Source organism: Bufo gargarizans, chromosome 1, assembly GCF_014858855.1.
Source record: "Bufo gargarizans isolate SCDJY-AF-19 chromosome 1, ASM1485885v1, whole genome shotgun sequence".
Lineage (NCBI taxonomy): Eukaryota > Metazoa > Chordata > Amphibia > Anura > Bufonidae > Bufo > Bufo gargarizans.
The window spans coordinates 516,643,533-516,661,906 of record NC_058080.1 but is presented as its reverse complement, the minus strand read 5'-3'; the positions used below and the strand labels follow the sequence as shown (position 1 = coordinate 516,661,906).

At 45.4% G+C, this 18,374-nt stretch overlaps 1 protein-coding gene across 1 annotated transcript in view; it reads left to right on the top strand.

Moving 5' to 3' along the window:
* Nucleotides 1–17,276, top strand: part of LOC122933767 (glycolipid transfer protein) — a 62,538-nt gene extending 45,262 nt beyond the window's left edge. Inside the window, exons 2-5 of the mRNA XM_044288761.1 lie at nucleotides 3,896–3,954; nucleotides 6,006–6,139; nucleotides 12,943–13,093; nucleotides 16,867–17,276. Of these exons, the coding sequence (XP_044144696.1) occupies nucleotides 3,896–3,954; nucleotides 6,006–6,139; nucleotides 12,943–13,093; nucleotides 16,867–17,049 (527 nt within the window). The 3' untranslated portion in view covers nucleotides 17,050–17,276. The remainder of the gene's footprint in view (nucleotides 1–3,895; nucleotides 3,955–6,005; nucleotides 6,140–12,942; nucleotides 13,094–16,866) is intronic.
* The last annotated feature ends 1,098 nt before the right edge of the window (nucleotides 17,277–18,374 follow it).

Here is an 18,374-nt window from a genome sequence, read left to right as displayed (position 1 = left end):
TTTTTCTTACTAAGTCTCATATTCCACTAACTTGTGTCAAAAAATAAAATCTCACATGGACTCGCCATACCCCTCACGGAATCCAAATGCGTAAACATTTTTAGACATTTATATTCCAGACTTCTTCTCACGCTTTAGGGCCCCTAAAAAGCCAGGGCAGTATAAATACCCCACATGTGACCCCATTTCGGAAAGAAGACACCCCAAGGTATTCCGTGAGGGGCATATTGAGTCCATGAAAGATTGAAATTTTTGTCCTAAGTTAGCGGAAAGTGAGACTTTGTGAGAAAAAAAACAAAAAAAAATCAATATCCGCTAACTTATGCAAAAAAAAAAAAAAATTCTAGGAACTCGCCATGCCCCTCATTGAATACCTTGGGGTGTCTTCTTTCCAAAGTGGGGTCACATGTGGGGTATTTATACTGCCCTGGCTTTTTAGGGGCCCGAAAGTGTGAGAAGAAGTCTGGGATCCAAATGTCTAAAAATGCCCTCCTAAAAGGAATTTGGGCCCCTTTGCGCATCTAGGCTGCAAAAAAGTGTGACACATCTGGTATCGCCGTACTCAGGAGAAGTTGGGGAATGTGTTTTGGGGTGTCATTTTACATATACCCATGCTGGGTGAGAAAAATATCTTGGTCAAATGCCAACTTTGTATAAAAAAAATGGGAAAAGTTGTCTTTTGCCAAGATATTTCTCTCACCCAGCATGGGTATATGTAAAATGACACCCCAAAACACATTGCCCAACTTCTCCTGAGTACGGCGATACCAGATGTGTGACACTTTTTTGCAGCCAAGGTGGGCAAAGGGGCACATATTCCAAAGTGCACCTTTCGGATTTCACCGGCCATTTTTTACACATTTTGATTGCAAGGTACTTCTTACACATTTGGGCCCCTAAATTGCCAGGGCAGTATAACTACGCCACAAGTGACCCCATTTTGGAAAGAAGACACCCCAAGGTATTCCGTGAGGGGCACGGCGAGTTCCTAGAATTTTTTATTTTTTGTCACAAGTTAGCGGAAAATGATGATTTTTCTTTTTTTTTCTTTTTTCCTTACAAAGTCTCATATTCCACTAACTTGCGACAAAAAATAAAAAATTCTAGGAACTCGCCATGCCCCTCACGGAATACCTTGGGGTGTCTTCTTTCCAAAATGGGGTCACTTGTGGCGTAGTTATACTGCCCTGGCAATTTAGGGGCCCAAATGTGTGAGAAGAACTTTGCAATCAAAATGTGTAAAAAATGCCCTGCAAAATCCGAAAGGTGCACTTTGGAATATGTGCCCCTTTGCCCACCTTGGCAGCAAAAAAGTGTGACACATCTGGTATCGCCGTACTCAGGAGAAGTTGGGGAATGTGTTTTGGGGTGTCATTTTACATATACCCATGCTGGGTGAGAGAAATATCTTGGCAAAAGACAACTTTTCCCATTTTTTTTATACAAAGTTGGCATTTGACCAAGATATTTTTCTCACCCAGCATGGGTATATGTAAAATGACACCCCAAAACACATTCCCCAACTTCTCCTGAGTACGGCGATACCAGATGTGTCACACTTTTTTGCTGCCAAGGTGGGCAAAGGGGCACATATTCCAAAGTGCACCTTTTGGATTTCACCGGTCATTTTTTACACATTTTGATTGCAAAGTTCTTCTCACACATTTGGGCCCCTAAATTGCCAGGGCAGTATAACTACCCCACAAGTGACCCCATTTTGGAAAGAAGACACCCCAAGGTATTCCGTGAGGGGCATGGCAAGTTTTTAGAATTTTTTATTTTTTGTCGCAAGTTAGTGGAATATGAGACTTTGTAAGAAAAAATAAAAAAAATAAAATCGTCATCATTTTCCGCTAACTTGTGACAAAAAATAAAAAGTTCTATGAACTCACTATGCCCATCAGCGAATACCTTAGGGTGTCTACTTTCCGAAATGGGGTCATTTGTGGGGGTTTTCTACTGTTTGGGCATTGTAGAACCTCAGGAATCATGACAGGTGCTCAGAAAGTCAGAGCTGTTTCAAAAAGCGGAAATTCACATTTTTGTACCATAGTTTGTAAATGCTATAACTTTTACCCAAACCATTTTTTTTTGGCCAAACATTTTTTTTTTATCAAAGACATGTAGAACAATAAATTTGGCGAAAAATGTATATATGGATGTCGTTTTTTTTGCAAAATTTTACAGCTGAAAGTGAAAAATGTCATTTTTTTGCAAAAAAATCGTTAAATTTCGATTAATAACAAAAAAAGTAAAAATGTCAGCGGCAATGAAATACCACCAAATGAAAGCTCTATTAGTGAGAAGAAAAGGAGGTAAAATTCATTTGGGTGGTAAGTTGCATGACCGAGCAATAAACCGCTAAAGTTGTGGAGTGCCGATTTGTAAAAAAGGGCCTGGTCACTAGGGGGGTATAAACCTGTGGTCCTTAAGTGGTTAAAAAGAAGGAACACATCGGTGAGCTCAGCAACACTAAAAGACCACAGAAAACAACTTTAGTGGATGAACGAATAATTATTTCCCTGGTGAAGAAAACACCCTTCACAACAGTTGGCCAGATCAAGAACACTCTCTCCAGGAGGTAGGTGTATGTGTGTCAAAGTCAACAATTAAGAGAAGACTTCACCAGAGTGAATACAGAGGGTTCACCACAAGATGTAAACCATTGGTGAGCCTCAAAAACAGGAAGGCCAGATTAGAGTTTGCCAAACGACATCTAAAAAAGCCTTCACAGTTCTGGAACAACATCCTATGGACAGATGAGACCAAGATCAACTTGTACCAGAGTGATGGGAAGAGAAGAGTATGGAGAAGGAAAGAAACTGCTCGAGATCCTATGCATACCACTTCATCAGTGAAGCATGGTGGTGGTACTGTCATGGCATGGGCATGTATGGCTGCCAATGGATCTGGTTCTTTTGTATTTATTGATGATGTGACTGCTGACAAAAGCAGCAGGATGAATTCTGAAGTGTTTCGGGCAATATTTTCTGCTTCACAATGCAGATGGACAATGACCCAAAGCATACCACCTAATCAGTGAAGCATGCTGGTGGTAGTGTCATGACGTGGGCATGTATGACTGCCAATGGAACTGGTTCTCTTGTATTTATTGATGATGTGACTGCTGACAAAAGCAGCAGGATGAATTCTGAAGTGTTTCGGGCAATATTATCTGCTCATATTCAGCCAAATGCTTCAGAACTCATTGGATGGCGCTTTATAGTGCAAACGGACAATGACCCAAAGCATACTGCAAAAGCAACCAAAGAGTTTTTTAAGGGAAAGAAGTGGAATGTTATGCAATGGCCAAGTCAATCACCTGACCTCAATCCGATTGAGAATGCATTTCACTTGCTGAAGACAAAACTGAAGGGAAAATGCCCCAAGAACAAGCAGGAACTGAAGACACTTGCGGTAGAGGTCTGGCAGAGCATCACCAGGGATGAAACCCAGCGTCTATGCATTCCAGACTTCAGGCTGTAATTGACTGCAAAGGATTTGCAACCAAGTATTAAAAAGTAAAAGTTTGATTTATGATTATTATTCTGTCCTATTACTTTTGGTCCCTTAACAAGTGGGAGGCACATATGCAAACTGTTGTAATTCCTACACCGTTCACCTGAATTGGATGTAAATACCCTCAAATTAAAGCTGTCAGTCTGCACTTAAAGCACATATTGTGTGTTTCATTTTATATCCATTGTGGTAGTGTATAGAGCCAAAAATGTTAGAATTGTGTCGCTGTCCCAATATTTATGGACCTGACTGTATTGCTCTTGGAGCCAATGTATCTAAAAGGAATGAGAAGGAGCTTCTAGCTTAAACTTCAATCTTCACAAGTAGAAATGTGTTAAAATGAACTTGAACATTGAAATTTAATTTCTGTTTTCAGACTGCCTCGGTTCTGCTATATTCTCTCCAATCAAGGCTGACATTACAGGCAACATAACGGTATTTATTTATTTTTCTTGTGTTTTTCTAGATTTGGTTCTTATTTGCATCCTTTTATTCCAAGACCATTTAACCAACTTTCTTTGTTGTGCATTCTGGCTCGGGACACATGAATTTTCAGGACATATTCTAGTCATCTAGTTAAACAGGCTGTGAAAAATACTATGCCATGCCACTGAATTTTGTAACTTTTATTATCTGTAAGACAGTGTGATGGCATATTGTTGGGCATTTGACCAGGCATAAGCCTCATTACAAAGGAGGTGCAGTGCTAATTGAAGGGCTGTTCCAAAACTCAGATATTTGGCTTATCCTCAAGATGGATCATGAATATTAGCTTAGTGGGGGTCTGACTCCCAGCACATCCACCGATTTATCTGTTTCAGGCAGCTGCTGGCTCTGGAAACTATACGGTGGATAGAAGGTTCCATCTACTGAGTGGTGTCTGGCGCTGGTGTACTGCAGCTCACTTCGCATTCATTTGAATGGGAGCTGAGCTACAATACTCTGGCAGGACCAGTACAAAGTGGACATCCACTGTTATGTTGCTGGTAGCTGTCTGAAACAGCTGATCATGGGGGTGTTGAGGGTTGGATAGGTCAACTATATCAAAAGTCCTGGAAAACCATTTGTGTTGTGGCTTCTTCGTTTTTCACTACATAGAGACTGTCCTATCCGAATCAATCCTGTATACTTAAATATGGAGCTATGTTGCAGGTCATCAATATGAAATCAGCAGAGGGCAGACCACCAAAACACCTGCCGATCAGCAGTACGAAGGGGTTGTGGTGCTTAGTGAGTGCTTAGGCCTTTTCCTAGGCCATGTGATGTTGCGTTCATCTGTCACGATGGTCTAGGCGCAGCTGAGTCTCATGAATACTATTCTACAGTTTTCAAACAAGCACCTGGATCTGAATACTTTTTTAAATTAATGTAATTAAAAATGTATAGCTTATTTGATGACATTTATCTGTATAGCCACCTGCTGTTTGCTTTTTTTAAAATTTCTCTGTTCTGCTCACTGAGATGAAAGCACAGGAGCAGTTCCATCCTTCGACTGCCACCAGCTGCAGCAGGCAGGATGTGCCCCCCCCCCCCCAAGCTGCCAGCTTGAAATACATCTAGCAGAACAATGGGAGCAATAAATGTAGAGCCATGTGATGTACAGGGCTAGTTCTAGCTTTGTTAGAAAGATGTTGTTATTCACCAGAAGAGATGTGCGAATTTCATATTTTGAAATTCGTTCACGCTTCATTTGGTGGTAAAAGGTGAATTGCGTTATGGATTCTGTTACCACGGACCATAACGCAATTCTATGATGGAATGCATAACTGAATGCCTTTAGAGGCATTCCAGTATTGATTCCGTTATAATAGAAGTCTATGGGCTGCAAAACAGATCTGTCCCGTTTCCGTTATGCAGGAGAGGACTCCCCTGCATAACGGAAATGGGACGGATACGTTTTTGCAAAACATAACTTCTAAGGGCATCTTTCCATTTCTCTTCCGTAAAAGACTGTAATTCCTTTTCCCATTTTTTTCTGGCAAGTATTGTAATACGTTTATTTTTTTCCCTCCATCAAAATCCTATATCTTTTTGCAGTTGTTCCTTTTTTTTTTTTTTTTTTCTCCTCCATTGGTAAATTTATATAATCTATCTGTTCCTTTTTATATCACATTTTACACTGCTCGTTTCCATGGTTACAGACCACCCTGCAATCCATCAGTGGTGGTCGTGCTTGCTTAATATAGGAAAAAACACTAGGCTATGTGGGCACCCATGGTCCTGGCCACGAGAGAGTCTGATGCTTTTTTCTATAGTGTGCAAGCAGACCACCACTGATGGATTGAAGGGTGGTCTGTAACCATGAAAACGAGCAGTGTATAATGTGATGGAAAAATAAATCCAGCCAGCAAAGGAAGCAATATGGATAATCGCAACACACTAGGAAGTGGCTTGTATTAATTTTCTCTACATGATAAATGCCACTTACTAAAGTGAGACCACCCCTTTTAAGTCTAATTTTGTAAAAATGTTTTGTCATTTGTCAGAAAATTCGTAATGTCTATGAAACAAACCCCACCAAGTTCAAAACGTTGCAGCAGATTTTGGAAGGAGAAAAGGAAATGCATGGACCTCGTTGGCCAAAAGTTGGAGCAACTCTAGCTCTGATGTGGTTAAAAAGGTAACTTGATCAATTGTTTTTTACAAATCCTATTCACATTGCGCCATAAGCACGAGAGTTGTTGCGATACAACATTTTTGATTCAATTTCGATACCATAAAAAGGTATTGCGATACTCTATACCATTTGATACCACGTGAAAAAAAATAAAAAGCCACGTGCATTCCGCATTTTCAAAAATGGCGAATCGCGCATTTTTTTTTAATTTTATTTTTTTCTGTTCCGGCGTTCACTGCATAGATTGAGGGGGGCAGGCGCACTGCGCCACCAATGATAATTAACCTTTAATACAGGAGGTGGGTACCGGCAGCAGATCAGCGGCAGTTAACCCCTCAGGTGCGGGACCTGAGGGGTTAACTGCCGCTGATCGCAGCTCCCTGTCAGAGGCAGGGTGCCGGCTATGTGATTCTGCTGCTCCCGGCACCTGCCTCCTGTATTAAAAGTTAAAGACTACCTTTCATGGGTCCGGACTGTTAAGTTAGCAGGCTACATAGAGCGGCGCTCAGGGATCTCCCTTCACTTACTATTATTCCTGGGCGTCTCCTGCTCCGTATGCTAATTACTACTATCGGAGCAATGGGGAGGAGACATCAGCTTCTCTCCTGGGCATTCCTTCTCCCTGGCTGTGACATTCTGCGCTGCAATTGGACAGCGCTACAGCCAGGGAGAAGGAACGCCCAGAAGAAAAGCTGATGTCTCCTCCCCGTTGCTCCGATAGTAGTAATTAGCATACGGAGCAGAAGACTGTAACTGGGCCGGAGCGGCGCCCAGGAATAATAATAAGTGAAGGGAGATCCCTGGGTGCTGCTCTATGTAGCCTGCTAACTTAACAAAGTCCAGACCCATGAAAGGTCCTCTATCATTGGTGGCGCAGTGCGTCTGCCCCTCTTTATTGGCAGCGCGGCACAGGGGGAGAGACTGCTTCCTTCTCCCCTGTGCTGCTGAGGGAACATGAGTGTGCTGACAGCAGTGCGCTCATGTTCTGTGATACTAGACTGCGCAGCCCAGTATCGGAAAAATGGAAATACCGGTATCGTATCGATAACGGGACAAAAGTATTGATTGGGTATCGAAATGTCGATACCCGCAACAACCCTAATAAGCATCTTGTGATACATTACCATTCTTGGTGAATGATAAAGGAACAACACGACAGTTATAATAACTATTTTGGAGCATCTTCTCATATATGGTCCTCTTTAAGGCTTTGGAAAACAAATGGAGAGTGCATGACCCAGGTATTGCATGTTGGCCCCATTTACTGTTTCAAGATTTTTAATTTTACTGATGCATTGTTCATTCCAAGCATTTGCTGTGGTACAGTAGAGATAAACTCCAAATGGCTCTCTGGTTCTGTACAGAATTCCTTGGTTCATTGTGCTAGGTAAAACACAGTAATGCATGAGTGTTAAAGGGGTTTTCCTGGACTGAGATATTGATTGCCTGTCCTCATGATAATTTATCAATATTTGATCATTGGGAGTCCAACACCTGGCACACCCAGTAATCGGCTATTTCAGGTAGCCGCCGGTATGAGAAATGATAAAGTGGATGTAACCACTAGGTTCCTTCCATTGATAGCTGCAGCCCGAAACAGCTGATTTGTGGGGGTACCAAGTGTCGGACCCCCACCAAGATTAATGATGAATTCTATGGCTAGGCCATCATCAGTATGTAAGTCTCAGAAAAACCTCTTTAAGTTGGCCATACACTTTAGATTACTGTAGATTACGGTATACTGTATAGAAAGAAATTACTGTATTTTTTTTGGACTATAAGACGCACTTTTTTTGCCCAATAGTGAGGGAAAAATGGCAGTGTATTTTATAGTCTGAATGCAATTATGGAAGCTGTCATATGCAGGGATTGATGAGGGAAGCGCTGTGCTGGCTCTGCTCACTGCTCCCTGGTCTTCTCTCGGACCCTACTGTGAACAGTGTCCGGGGCAAGTGAGGTAAGTATTTATTTTTATTTATTTTTCTCATTTGGGGACACAGGCATTGACCATGGGTAGAGCTGTTGCCGCTAGGAGGCGGACACTAAGCACACAAAGTTTAAGCTCCTCCCTCTTCAGTTATATCCCTTCCTGCAGAGACCAAGCTAATCAGTTTTAGCTTAGTGTCTGTAGGAGGCAGACCTTCCTGCGTTACAGGTCTGCTGATTTTACTAATTTTGTGTCCCCTTTTTTTTTTTTTTCGGGTAAAAACTCCCACCCAGGAGACCAGAGGGTCACCCTAACCCACTGCTTGTTCCCGCTCTCTAGATGAAATGGAGGACCAGAGGTCCCTGTAAAAACCTCTGTCTCCAGCCAGCAAGTGCATCACCACGGCCGCCCAGCGAAAGTTCCCTCTGTAGCGTCCCTCACCAAGGGGCTGCACACCGAAGGTGGTGATCTGGCTGGAGTCAGGGGGGCAGAAGACGTTGGACAGGTGAGTAGGGCCCCCCTCCCTCACCACCTCCAGTACCCTGGCCAGTATCCCCTCCTCCCCACGTATGGACTTGGGCAGCAATCTCCTTTAAGGGTTAACATACCTGGGAAGCTGCTGCAGCAAAGGGGTGGCTGCTTTCTTTGTATTGGGCTGACGTCCTCTGGAGCACACCAGGAGAGGAGAGGGCGGAGTTGTCCTGATGAAGCACTGTTTCCTTTGTCAGCGTGGTTCTGGGGCAGCCGGGGCTTATTATACAAGGCCCCGGCTTCTGTGACTGTAGGCTTCCCTGCGGTGGCCGGGGACGCCGGCCGGGGGGCGCGTGGCCGGAGAGCGAGTGGCTTGGCCCGGGAAGATGGACGGGCGCTGAAGTAGCAGCATTTTTTTGTGGGCGTGGCTTGTGTTCGTCCCACCCCCACATCAGCAGTGGGAGAGTGGGCTCCACCCACTTCCAGATTTTTAAAACTCCTGACGGGAAATGAGGGTCTCACTGGCGTTTGGAGGGACACAGGCTGGGTAAGTGTTTGTCCCTTCTTGCAGGGCCTAACCTTCCCATTTGCCTCATTGGGCTGACAGGGGTGTCATTATGTCTGAACCCAGACCCCAGGTCCCGAAGTAGGCGGTCCCGTTGGTGCGTCATTTTGCCTGCGCATCATGTCGCACTAAATTACCATCCCCTCAGTCAGACTCCCTCTGCTTTGCGTGTGCTGTGCCGCCATCAAGTGGCTCAGCTCCGAACCCATTGCTTCCCGCTGCCCAACCGACGGAAGAACCGGAATGGACGTGTTCCCTGTCTAGGGTGGTACAGGATGTCTTCAATACCTGCAAAGCTATTGTGGATATATTGGGGCATTTGTCGGCAAGGCAGTCCTCTGACCGGTCCAACTCTGGGGATCGTGGGGCTCGTGCCCATCGCGGCCGCCCCACAAAACGGGCCAAAACTTCCTCCCCCAAAAGAGGTTCTGTGTCTCCCGTGTCCTTGGCCTCTCCTCCTCCTGCTAAAGAGTCTCACGCCGACATGTCCTCAGTTAAAGAGGCATGTTCTGAGGAGAGAGGGTCAGAAGAAGATGTCTCACCGGAGGGTCAGTCTCCCAAACTATCCTCCATGGTGGACAATTTGATTACGGCAGTTATTGAGACGTTGCAGGTTGAAGATCCCGCTCCATCATCTGCCAGCTCGGGTTTTTCTTTTAGAAGGTCCCGTCACTCACACAAGTGTTTCCCCAACCACCAGGAGTTTGATTTTCCAGATAGATGTTTTATGTTGCTAAAACACTTTAACGTCCTTTATCCTTTTACGGAGGATTTGACTAAGAAATGGTCGGACCCACCAGTTTCCTGCTTGGCTAAATATACTACCTTGCCAATGGCGGGTGGGGCTTCTTTTTCAAGATATCAAAGATAAAAAGCTGGAAGCGTTTGCAAAATCTGCCTTTGAAGCAGTGGGCACAGCCCTGCAGTCGGTGTTTGCCTCTACATGGGTGAGGCTATGGGAGAACCAATCTCTTTGTGGTTCCCAAAAGAGGGGACAGTCAATCCCGTTCTTGACCTCAAGGCGCTCAAGTGTTTCCTTCGCGTCCGCAGATTCCGGATGGAGTCACAGAGGTCTGTCATTGCGTCCATGGAACCGGGGGAGTACCTGTCCTCGATGGACATCAAGGATGCTTATCTTCACATGCCCATATGCGTCAGTCATCAGCGGTTTCTCCGGTACGCAGTGGGTCCATTTCACTACCAATTTGTAGCCCTCCCGTTCAGCCTGGCCACAGCGCCCAGGGTCTTTACGAAGGTTCTGGCGGCAGTCATGGCCCAGCTCCATGTCAGTGGGATCGTGGCGATCACTTACTTAGAGGACATCCTGGTAAAGGGTCTGTTGTTCCAAGGGACGGCAGATAGCCTGAGCATAGTCCTGGACACCCTGGGGCGCTTCGGATGGATCGTGAACAGACAGAAGTTTTGTCTTTATCCATCGCAGCGATTGACATATCTGGGCATGGTACTGGACACTTGTCAGGACAAGGTGTTCTTTCCTCCGAAAAAAGCTATCCGCTCTCCATCTTCAGATTCGCTCATTGTTTCGGCCAGCTCCAGTTCCTATTCGTCGCTGCATGTGGGCTCTGGGGCACATGGTTTCTGCCTTTGAAGCAATTCTCTATGCTCGGCTCCATACCAGAGTGCTTCAGCAAGCCATTCTGTCCAGCTGGGATCGCTCCCCAGACTCAGATGATGGATGGCCTCTCCGATGTAGACATCGGGGCGTTTGTTTATCCCTCTCCGTTGGAGGGTGTTAATAACAGACGCAAGCCTCAGGGGTTGGGGGGGGGGGGGGGGAGTGTTGGAAAATCTCTGTCCAGGTGGTATGGTCATGCGAGGAGTGCTCCCTTCCAATCAATGTTCTGGAGTTAAGGGCAATTCGGCTCTCTGCAACACTGGGCAGACCATCTCAGGTTGTCCGGTGCGGGTGCAGTCCGACAACTCCAAGGCGGTGGCATACATCAATCGCCAGGGCGGCACCCAGAGCTCGACAGTCATGGCAGAGACGGTGGTGATTTGGCAGTTCACAATCCAGGCGTAGACAACTGGATCGTGGACTTTCTCAGCCGGGAGAGTCTCTATCCCGGCGAGTGGGCTCTTCACCCGCAGGTCTTTCGGGATATCTGTGAAAGGTGGGGTCAGCCGGATGTGGCCTCACGATTCAACAAGGTCGAGGACTTCGTCACACAGTCCAGGGACCCCAGGGCCCTGGCATGCGATGCACTGGTGATGCCATGTATTCGGTTCATGTTTCCATACGTGTTCCCGCCTCTTCCGCTCATTTCGTGGCTACTCGGGTAGATTAGGTCCGAGGGACTGCCTGTCATTCTCGTGGCCCCGGATTGGCCTTGCAGGGTGTGACACGCATCCCTAGTCACTAAACTTGCCATCTTCCTCTTCGCTTCCTGTCTTATATGGTGGCTTTTGTGGTTGCAATTACTTCTATCCGTAGAGTGTCGGAACTCGCGGCTTTGTCATGTCAGTCGCCTTTCCTGATCCTCCATCAGGATAAGGTGGTCCTTCTCCCTGTGCAGTCCTTCTTGCCGAAGGTGGTGTCGACATTCCATCTAAATGAGATTATTCTTCCTTAATTTTGTCCGGACCCATCTCATCCTCGAGAACAGTCGCTCCATACTCTGGATCTGGTGCATGCAGTGCATATCTATCTGTCCCAGACGGCATCTTTCAGGCGTATGGATTCCCTGTTCGTGACTCCAGAGGGGCCGAGACTAGGACTGGCAGCGTCAAAGACTTCTATTTCCAGATGGATTCGTTTGGCTATTGTAGAAGCGTACCGCGTGACGGTGTATCAAGAGGCTTCGGTCCTTTAGATGTGCAAGGTGGCGACCTGGTCGTCTTTGCATACTTTTTTCTAAGTTTTTACAGAGTCTACACCTTTGCATCTTCTGACGCTTCATTTGGGTGTAGAGTTTTGCAGACAGCGGTTCTCTGATTGGTAGGGGGGGGGGGGGGTTAAAGTTAAGCCCACCCTCAGGGACTGCTCTGGAACGTCCCATGGTCAATGCCTGTATCCCCCAATGAGACTGATGAGAAAACTAGATTTTTGTACTCGCCGTAAAATCTGTTTCTCCTCCGTTCATTGGGGGACGCAGCGCCCACCCAGTTTTTGTTTATGGGCCTGTGTGGTTCTGAGTTTGCACATAATGTGATTTACTTATGTCTGGCTTCTCCTACTGCTTTTGCACTAAACTGATTAGCTTGGTCCCTGCAGGAAGGGATATAGCTGAAGAGGGAGGAGCTAACACTTTGTGTGCTTAGTGTCTGCCTCCTAGCGGCAACAGCTATACCGATGGTTAATGCCTGTGTCCCCCAATGAACGGAAGAGAAACAGATTTTACGGTGTTATAGTTTATTTTAAAAAAAATTGATTCCCTATTTTTTTTTAATGTCTGATCTGATGTAGGCTGAAGGGGGTCTGATCTGAGGCTGATGGAGGTTGGGGGGGGGGCTGATCTCAGGCTGATGGAGCATTGGGGTCTGATTTTGGGGTCTGATCTGAGGTCTGATGAAGATTAGGGGTCAAAAATAAATAAATTCTTATTTTCCTCCTCTAAATCCTAGGTGCATCTTATAGTCAGAAAAATACAGTACATACTCGTATATCTGGTTACAATAGAAAAACTCAAACAGCAGCATGTATCTGATTGAATAGTGGAAAGGAGTATAATTAGAAATTTGCTTTTTCCAAAATGTAACATTTTCAAAATATTTTTACTCCACTTACCATAGGACTCCTATATCAGACATGTCCTTTGTTTCCTGTAACAAATAATCTGTTCTTTCCATTTACAAATGTAACGCATACTTTCACTTGTTTCACAGGGGCCTAAAATTTATTCAGGTGTTTTTACAAAGCATCTCTGATGGAGAAAGGGACGAAAATAACCCAAATCACATTAAAGTCAATGTAACAAAGGCTTATGAGCTTGCACTCAAAAAATACCATGGCTGGGTTGTACAGAAAGTATTCCAGGTAAGTGGCCCAAGTATTAATGAACGGGACCCCAACCGTCTGGTCATAGACCTGCTTGTCTGTGTCTGCTGGCTGCTCACATGTATTTGTCATGTCTGAGAGAAATGAAGTGACAAGTGTCTGAGAGCAGGGACAGGAGTACGGATGGACCTGCATATATCAGCAGAATGGGGGTCTTCTGATCCCTGAGTGGCCCTCCAGAAAGCAGTAGATGAAATTAAGAGGTGGCCATGCATCCATTTGGCCGTCTTTATTGTAGTTTGTGGGTTTCGTGAAACGCGCTGCTGCATTAGCATATAAACTACAATGGGGACACACTTTCTGAAGTGTAAGCTGGTGGAAAAGCTGATCCAATTCTCTCATTAGGTAGCAATCCATGGCCTGGATGGCAGCAGACAGGGAAGGGAACACGTTCCCTGTTGCTTCTGGTGGTATTCATTTCTCTATGGTAAAAACTAAATTTAAATCCATAAATGAAAACCTACATAAAAATGACAAACATTGGTTTAAATGAACTCTTGAAGTATTATAGGCAGTTGTTCTCGAGCATATACATTGGAGAAGTGTGTTCTGAACACCCATTCGGCTGACTGCTATAACTAAGTGTTAAAAATGTAGACTAGACATTCTGAAGTTTCACCAGATTTATTAGCCAATCCTGATGCAGGTTTAAAAAGTCTAGCCCAGTGATGGGGAACCTTTTAAAGACCAAGTGCCCAAACTGCAACACAAAACCCACTTACTTATTGTAAAGTGCCAACACAGCAATCTGAATACTGAAAAATACCGGTCAAGTTAAGCTGTGGGGGCTTGGCTTAACACAGGCCCCAGTAAAATGAATGACCCTGTTAGTGCCCCCTAGTATTCAAAATGTCCCATTAGTGGCCCCCAGTATTAATAATGCCCCAGAAGTGGCCCACAATATTGATAAGGCCCCCAGAATTAATAATACCCCATTAGCAGCCCCCAGTATTAATAAGGCCCCCCGTTGTGACCCCTAGTATTAATAAGGCCCCAATAGTGCCCCCCCCCCCATTAATGGCTCACAGTAAAATGAATGCCGCCATTAGTGCCCCCTAGTATTATTTTTTTTCCTCCATTAGTGGCTTCCAGTATTAAAAATGCCACCATTAGAGGTTACAGTATTATTAAAGGGAACCTGTCGCCTGGATTTTGGGTATAGAGCTAAGGACATGGGTTGCTAGATGGCCGCTAGCACATCTGCAATACCCAGTCCCCATAGCTCTGTGTGCTTTCAGTGTGTAAAAAAAAAAACAGATTTGATACATATGCAAATTAAAGGGATTCTGTCACCAGGTTTCACCCCTTTTAAGATAAAAATATGGTTATGTTCAGGGTGCCTTCACGATTCCTAATGTGGTCTTATAAATGTAATCTGTAGGCTCATTTTGCTAAAAATACGCTATTACTAACCATCATAAAAATAAGGTGCCCAAGGGGATGTAAATGGCTCCAAGCTGCCGCCCGCACCCGCTGCCGTTCGTGCCCAGCGCCGCCTCATAATCTTCTGTGACGCCGCCAGCTCTCCCTCCCTCCTGCTGTAACATCGCTGTGAAAGCCTCCCTCCTCCTGCTGTAACATTGCTGTGAAAGCCTCCTGCTCTCCCTCCTCCCTCCTCCTGCTGTAACATCGCTGTGAAAGCCTCCTGCTCTCCCTCCCCCCTCCTCCTGCTGCTGTAACATTGCGATGTTACAGCAGGAGGAGGGGGGAGGGAGGGAGAGCAGGAAGCTTTCACAGCGATGTTACAGCAGGAGGAGGGAGAGCAGGAGGCTTTCACAGCGATGTTACAGCAGGAGGAGGGAGGCTTTCACAGCGATGTTACAGCAGGAGGGGGAGGGAGAGCTGGAGGCGTCACAGAAGATTATGAGGCGGCGCTGGGCACAAACTGCAGCGGGTGCGGGCGGCAGCTTGGAGCCATTTACATCCCATTGGGCACCTTATTTTTATGATTGACAGGTTAGTAATAGCGTATTTTTAGCAAAATGAGCCTACAGATTACTTTTATAAGACCACATTAGGAATGGTTAAAGCTCCCTGAACATAACCATATTTTTATCTGGAGGGGGTGAAACCTGGTGACAGAATCCCTTTAACCTGAGATGAGTCAGAGCTTGAAAATATGACTCTTCTCTCGTCACACAAGTAAGATATGACTGCTAATTTGCATAAAAGGCGGGAAGTAAAAAAATGCATAATACTTATTGAATTCGTCTGCAAATGAAATTAAAAGTGTAATGTATATGTTTAGGGTAACACAATGAACATTTAGAAACGCTCAGTGAGGGTAGCATAGTAGAGTTGACAGGTTCTCTTTAATGCCCCATTTACCCACTCTTCTTGCGCAAGACAAGATCTGTGCTCCAGCGTGATGATGTTTCGAAGATTCTGCTGGTTCCAGTCAATGCTGCGAAACTTCATCACACTAGAGCGCAGGTCCTGTCCTGGGCATATAGTGAGCAGCGAGTGTGGATGAGGCTGTACTAATGAGCACTTCTATTGTGGAACACATGTTGCAACCCTATGCAAGGCTCACACAGACCCGCGTGCCCACAGAGAGTGCTCGGGGTGCTGCCTCTAACAAGAGTGCCATAGATTCGCCATCACTGGTCTAGCCTAAAGCCTGAATTAGACAGGCAGATTTTCTGCTAGATGATCTGGCAGTATAATACTGCTGCCGATTACCCGATGAATGAGCAAATGCTCGTTCATCGGGTAATCCAAATCTTTTGACAGTTTTAAAGGGAGTCTGTCACCAGATTTTGACCTTTCTATAGACCGCTTACATAGCGCTTTAGCATAGCAGTCTATGATTCTAATGGTACCTTTGATGTTTTCTTGTGAAGTTCCCCCAAGTCAAAAACTGACTTTTATTCATATGTAAATTAGGGCTTGCAAGTGCCCAGGGGCGGCGTTCACCTCGTTGGTGCCCAGGCTGTTCTGCCTCTTTTCGTCATATCCCCGCCTCTTCCTCTGCCCGCCCCGTTCTTCCTTTGTGTCCTCCTTCTCTGCAGCGAGATCCCACGCCTGCGCTAGCCATAGCTTTGCTGGGGCATGTTCACTGCGATGCCCATTGTGGGCACGGCATCGCAGTAGCTACTGCGCATGCCTCGGCTAAGCAATGGAGAGTGCAGGCGTGGGATCTCGCTGCAGAGAACTTGAGAAGGAGGACGCAAAGGAAGAGCGGGGCGGGCAGAGGAAGAGGCTGGGGCGGGGATATGACAAAAAGAGCCAGAACAGTCTGGGCACCAACGAGGTGAACGCCGCCCCTGAGCACTTACAAGCCCTAATTTACATATGAATAAAAGTCTGTTTTTGCCTTGGGGGAACTTCACAAGAAAACATCAAAGGTACCATTAGAATCATAGACTGCTATGCTAGAGCGCTATGTAAGCGGTCTATAAGGTCAAAATCTGGTGACAGGCTCCCTTTAAAAGTTCACTATTTGCACACTGCAAAAGATGTGTCTAATCATGATTTGCAGTCGGCAAAAAATGATTCAGAATAAGGAAGAGCGATGGCATAACGATCGCTCCTCCATATTCTGCGCATGTAATAGCTTTGGTCTCCTCCACTAGCGACTAGGCGATTGCTGGGAAAGAACGCTTCCTTCCTGACAATCAGCGGCAGAACTGGGCTGTCTAATCCAGCCTTTTGTCCACATTGTCTAAAAATTAGGATGGGTAAATCTCTGGACTACTGATGAGAATGTTCACATCTTATACACACAGTAACCTGTGTTTTCTGTTATTCAGGCTGCGCTCTGTGCTGCTCCATATAAAGATGACTTCCTTAAGGCCCTTTCGAAAGGACAAAATGTGAAAGAGGAAGAATGCATAGAGAAAATCCGTCAGTTCCTGGTCCACTTCACCACCACAATTGAAGCAATATACATAATGTACAACAAGATGAATGCAGAGCTGGATTACAAAGCCTAACTTGCCTATTTACAGACTTAACCTACTCATTGATCTAGCTTCAACTCAGGACCATAACCTTCTTTTTTTTTTTTTTTTTTTTTTTTCTGTCTTCCGGAGAGGTTTATCAGATATTTGGAATTTTCAGTACAAACAAAAACCTAATGAAAGTAATACGTTCACCGCTATGCCTATGTTGACTTGACGCCCCAATAACTTTAAAATAGATTTGCACCCAAAATATGAAATTGGCTATATCCTTAAATTTAGAAATTGGTTATTATTATGTTTGTTTGGGGAGAAATATGCAGTTTCCTGCAATAGGAAGTGCAACCATATTGTCACCAATTTTCTCAGCATGTTCAATAAATAGCAAAGTAATACTTTCCAGAGAAGTCAAAAGTGACAACTATGGTTGGACTCCCTCTTGTAATTTTAGAAAAAATGGGTGCCACAGCTGGATAGAAAATGTCGGTATGTATGAAAGATGAGCGACCAGAATTACCATGCTTTGCTTATTTCTTCTGACACTAATATAAGGGGTAGAAAAACTTTTTAAGCTAGCAGGCACACAGGTGACAGATCCAACACTTAAAGGGATTCTGTCATGTCATTTTAGGCCTATAACCTAAACATATGGCCAGGTCCGTCCAAATAGCATGAATCCGAAACTGTACTTATTAAATGTGCCTGTGGCTCTATTAGCACATAAAACAGGTTTTTATAACCGGTCATTCCCCTACCTAAGGTGCCCAAGGGGACATTGCTGCATACAGGGTGCCCGGCTGCAGCCATCTCCGTCTGGTGCCCAGCGCCGCCTTCCCAGTTGAAATCGCCGCCTTTCTCACCTCAGCCCTGCCTTCGCAATCGTCCGGTCCCTCTGCCAGATCCCGCGCGTGCACACTAGGCATAACTTGAGGGACCGGACGATTGTGGAGGCGGGGCTGAGGTGAGGAAGGCGGCACTATAGACAGGGAGGGCGGAGATTTCTAGTGGGAAGGTGGCGCTGGGCACCAGAGATGGCTGCAGCCGGGCACCCTCTATGAAGCGACGTCCCCTTGGGCACCTTAGGTAGGTGAATGACAGGTTATAAAAACCTGTTTTATGTGTTAATAGAGCCACAGGCACATTTAATAAGGACAGTTTCGGATTCATGCTATTTGGACGGACCTGGCCATATGTTTAGGTTGTAGGCATGACATGACAGAATCCCTTTAAAGCGGTTGTCTGGGATCAAAATAAAAAAAACATTTGAATGGGTTTGAATGTCCCCCCCCAGATGTTTTTAGGTATTTTTACACTTCAGCAGGGCTCCTACAGTCCCCCACTGATTGTTTACCTCTCTG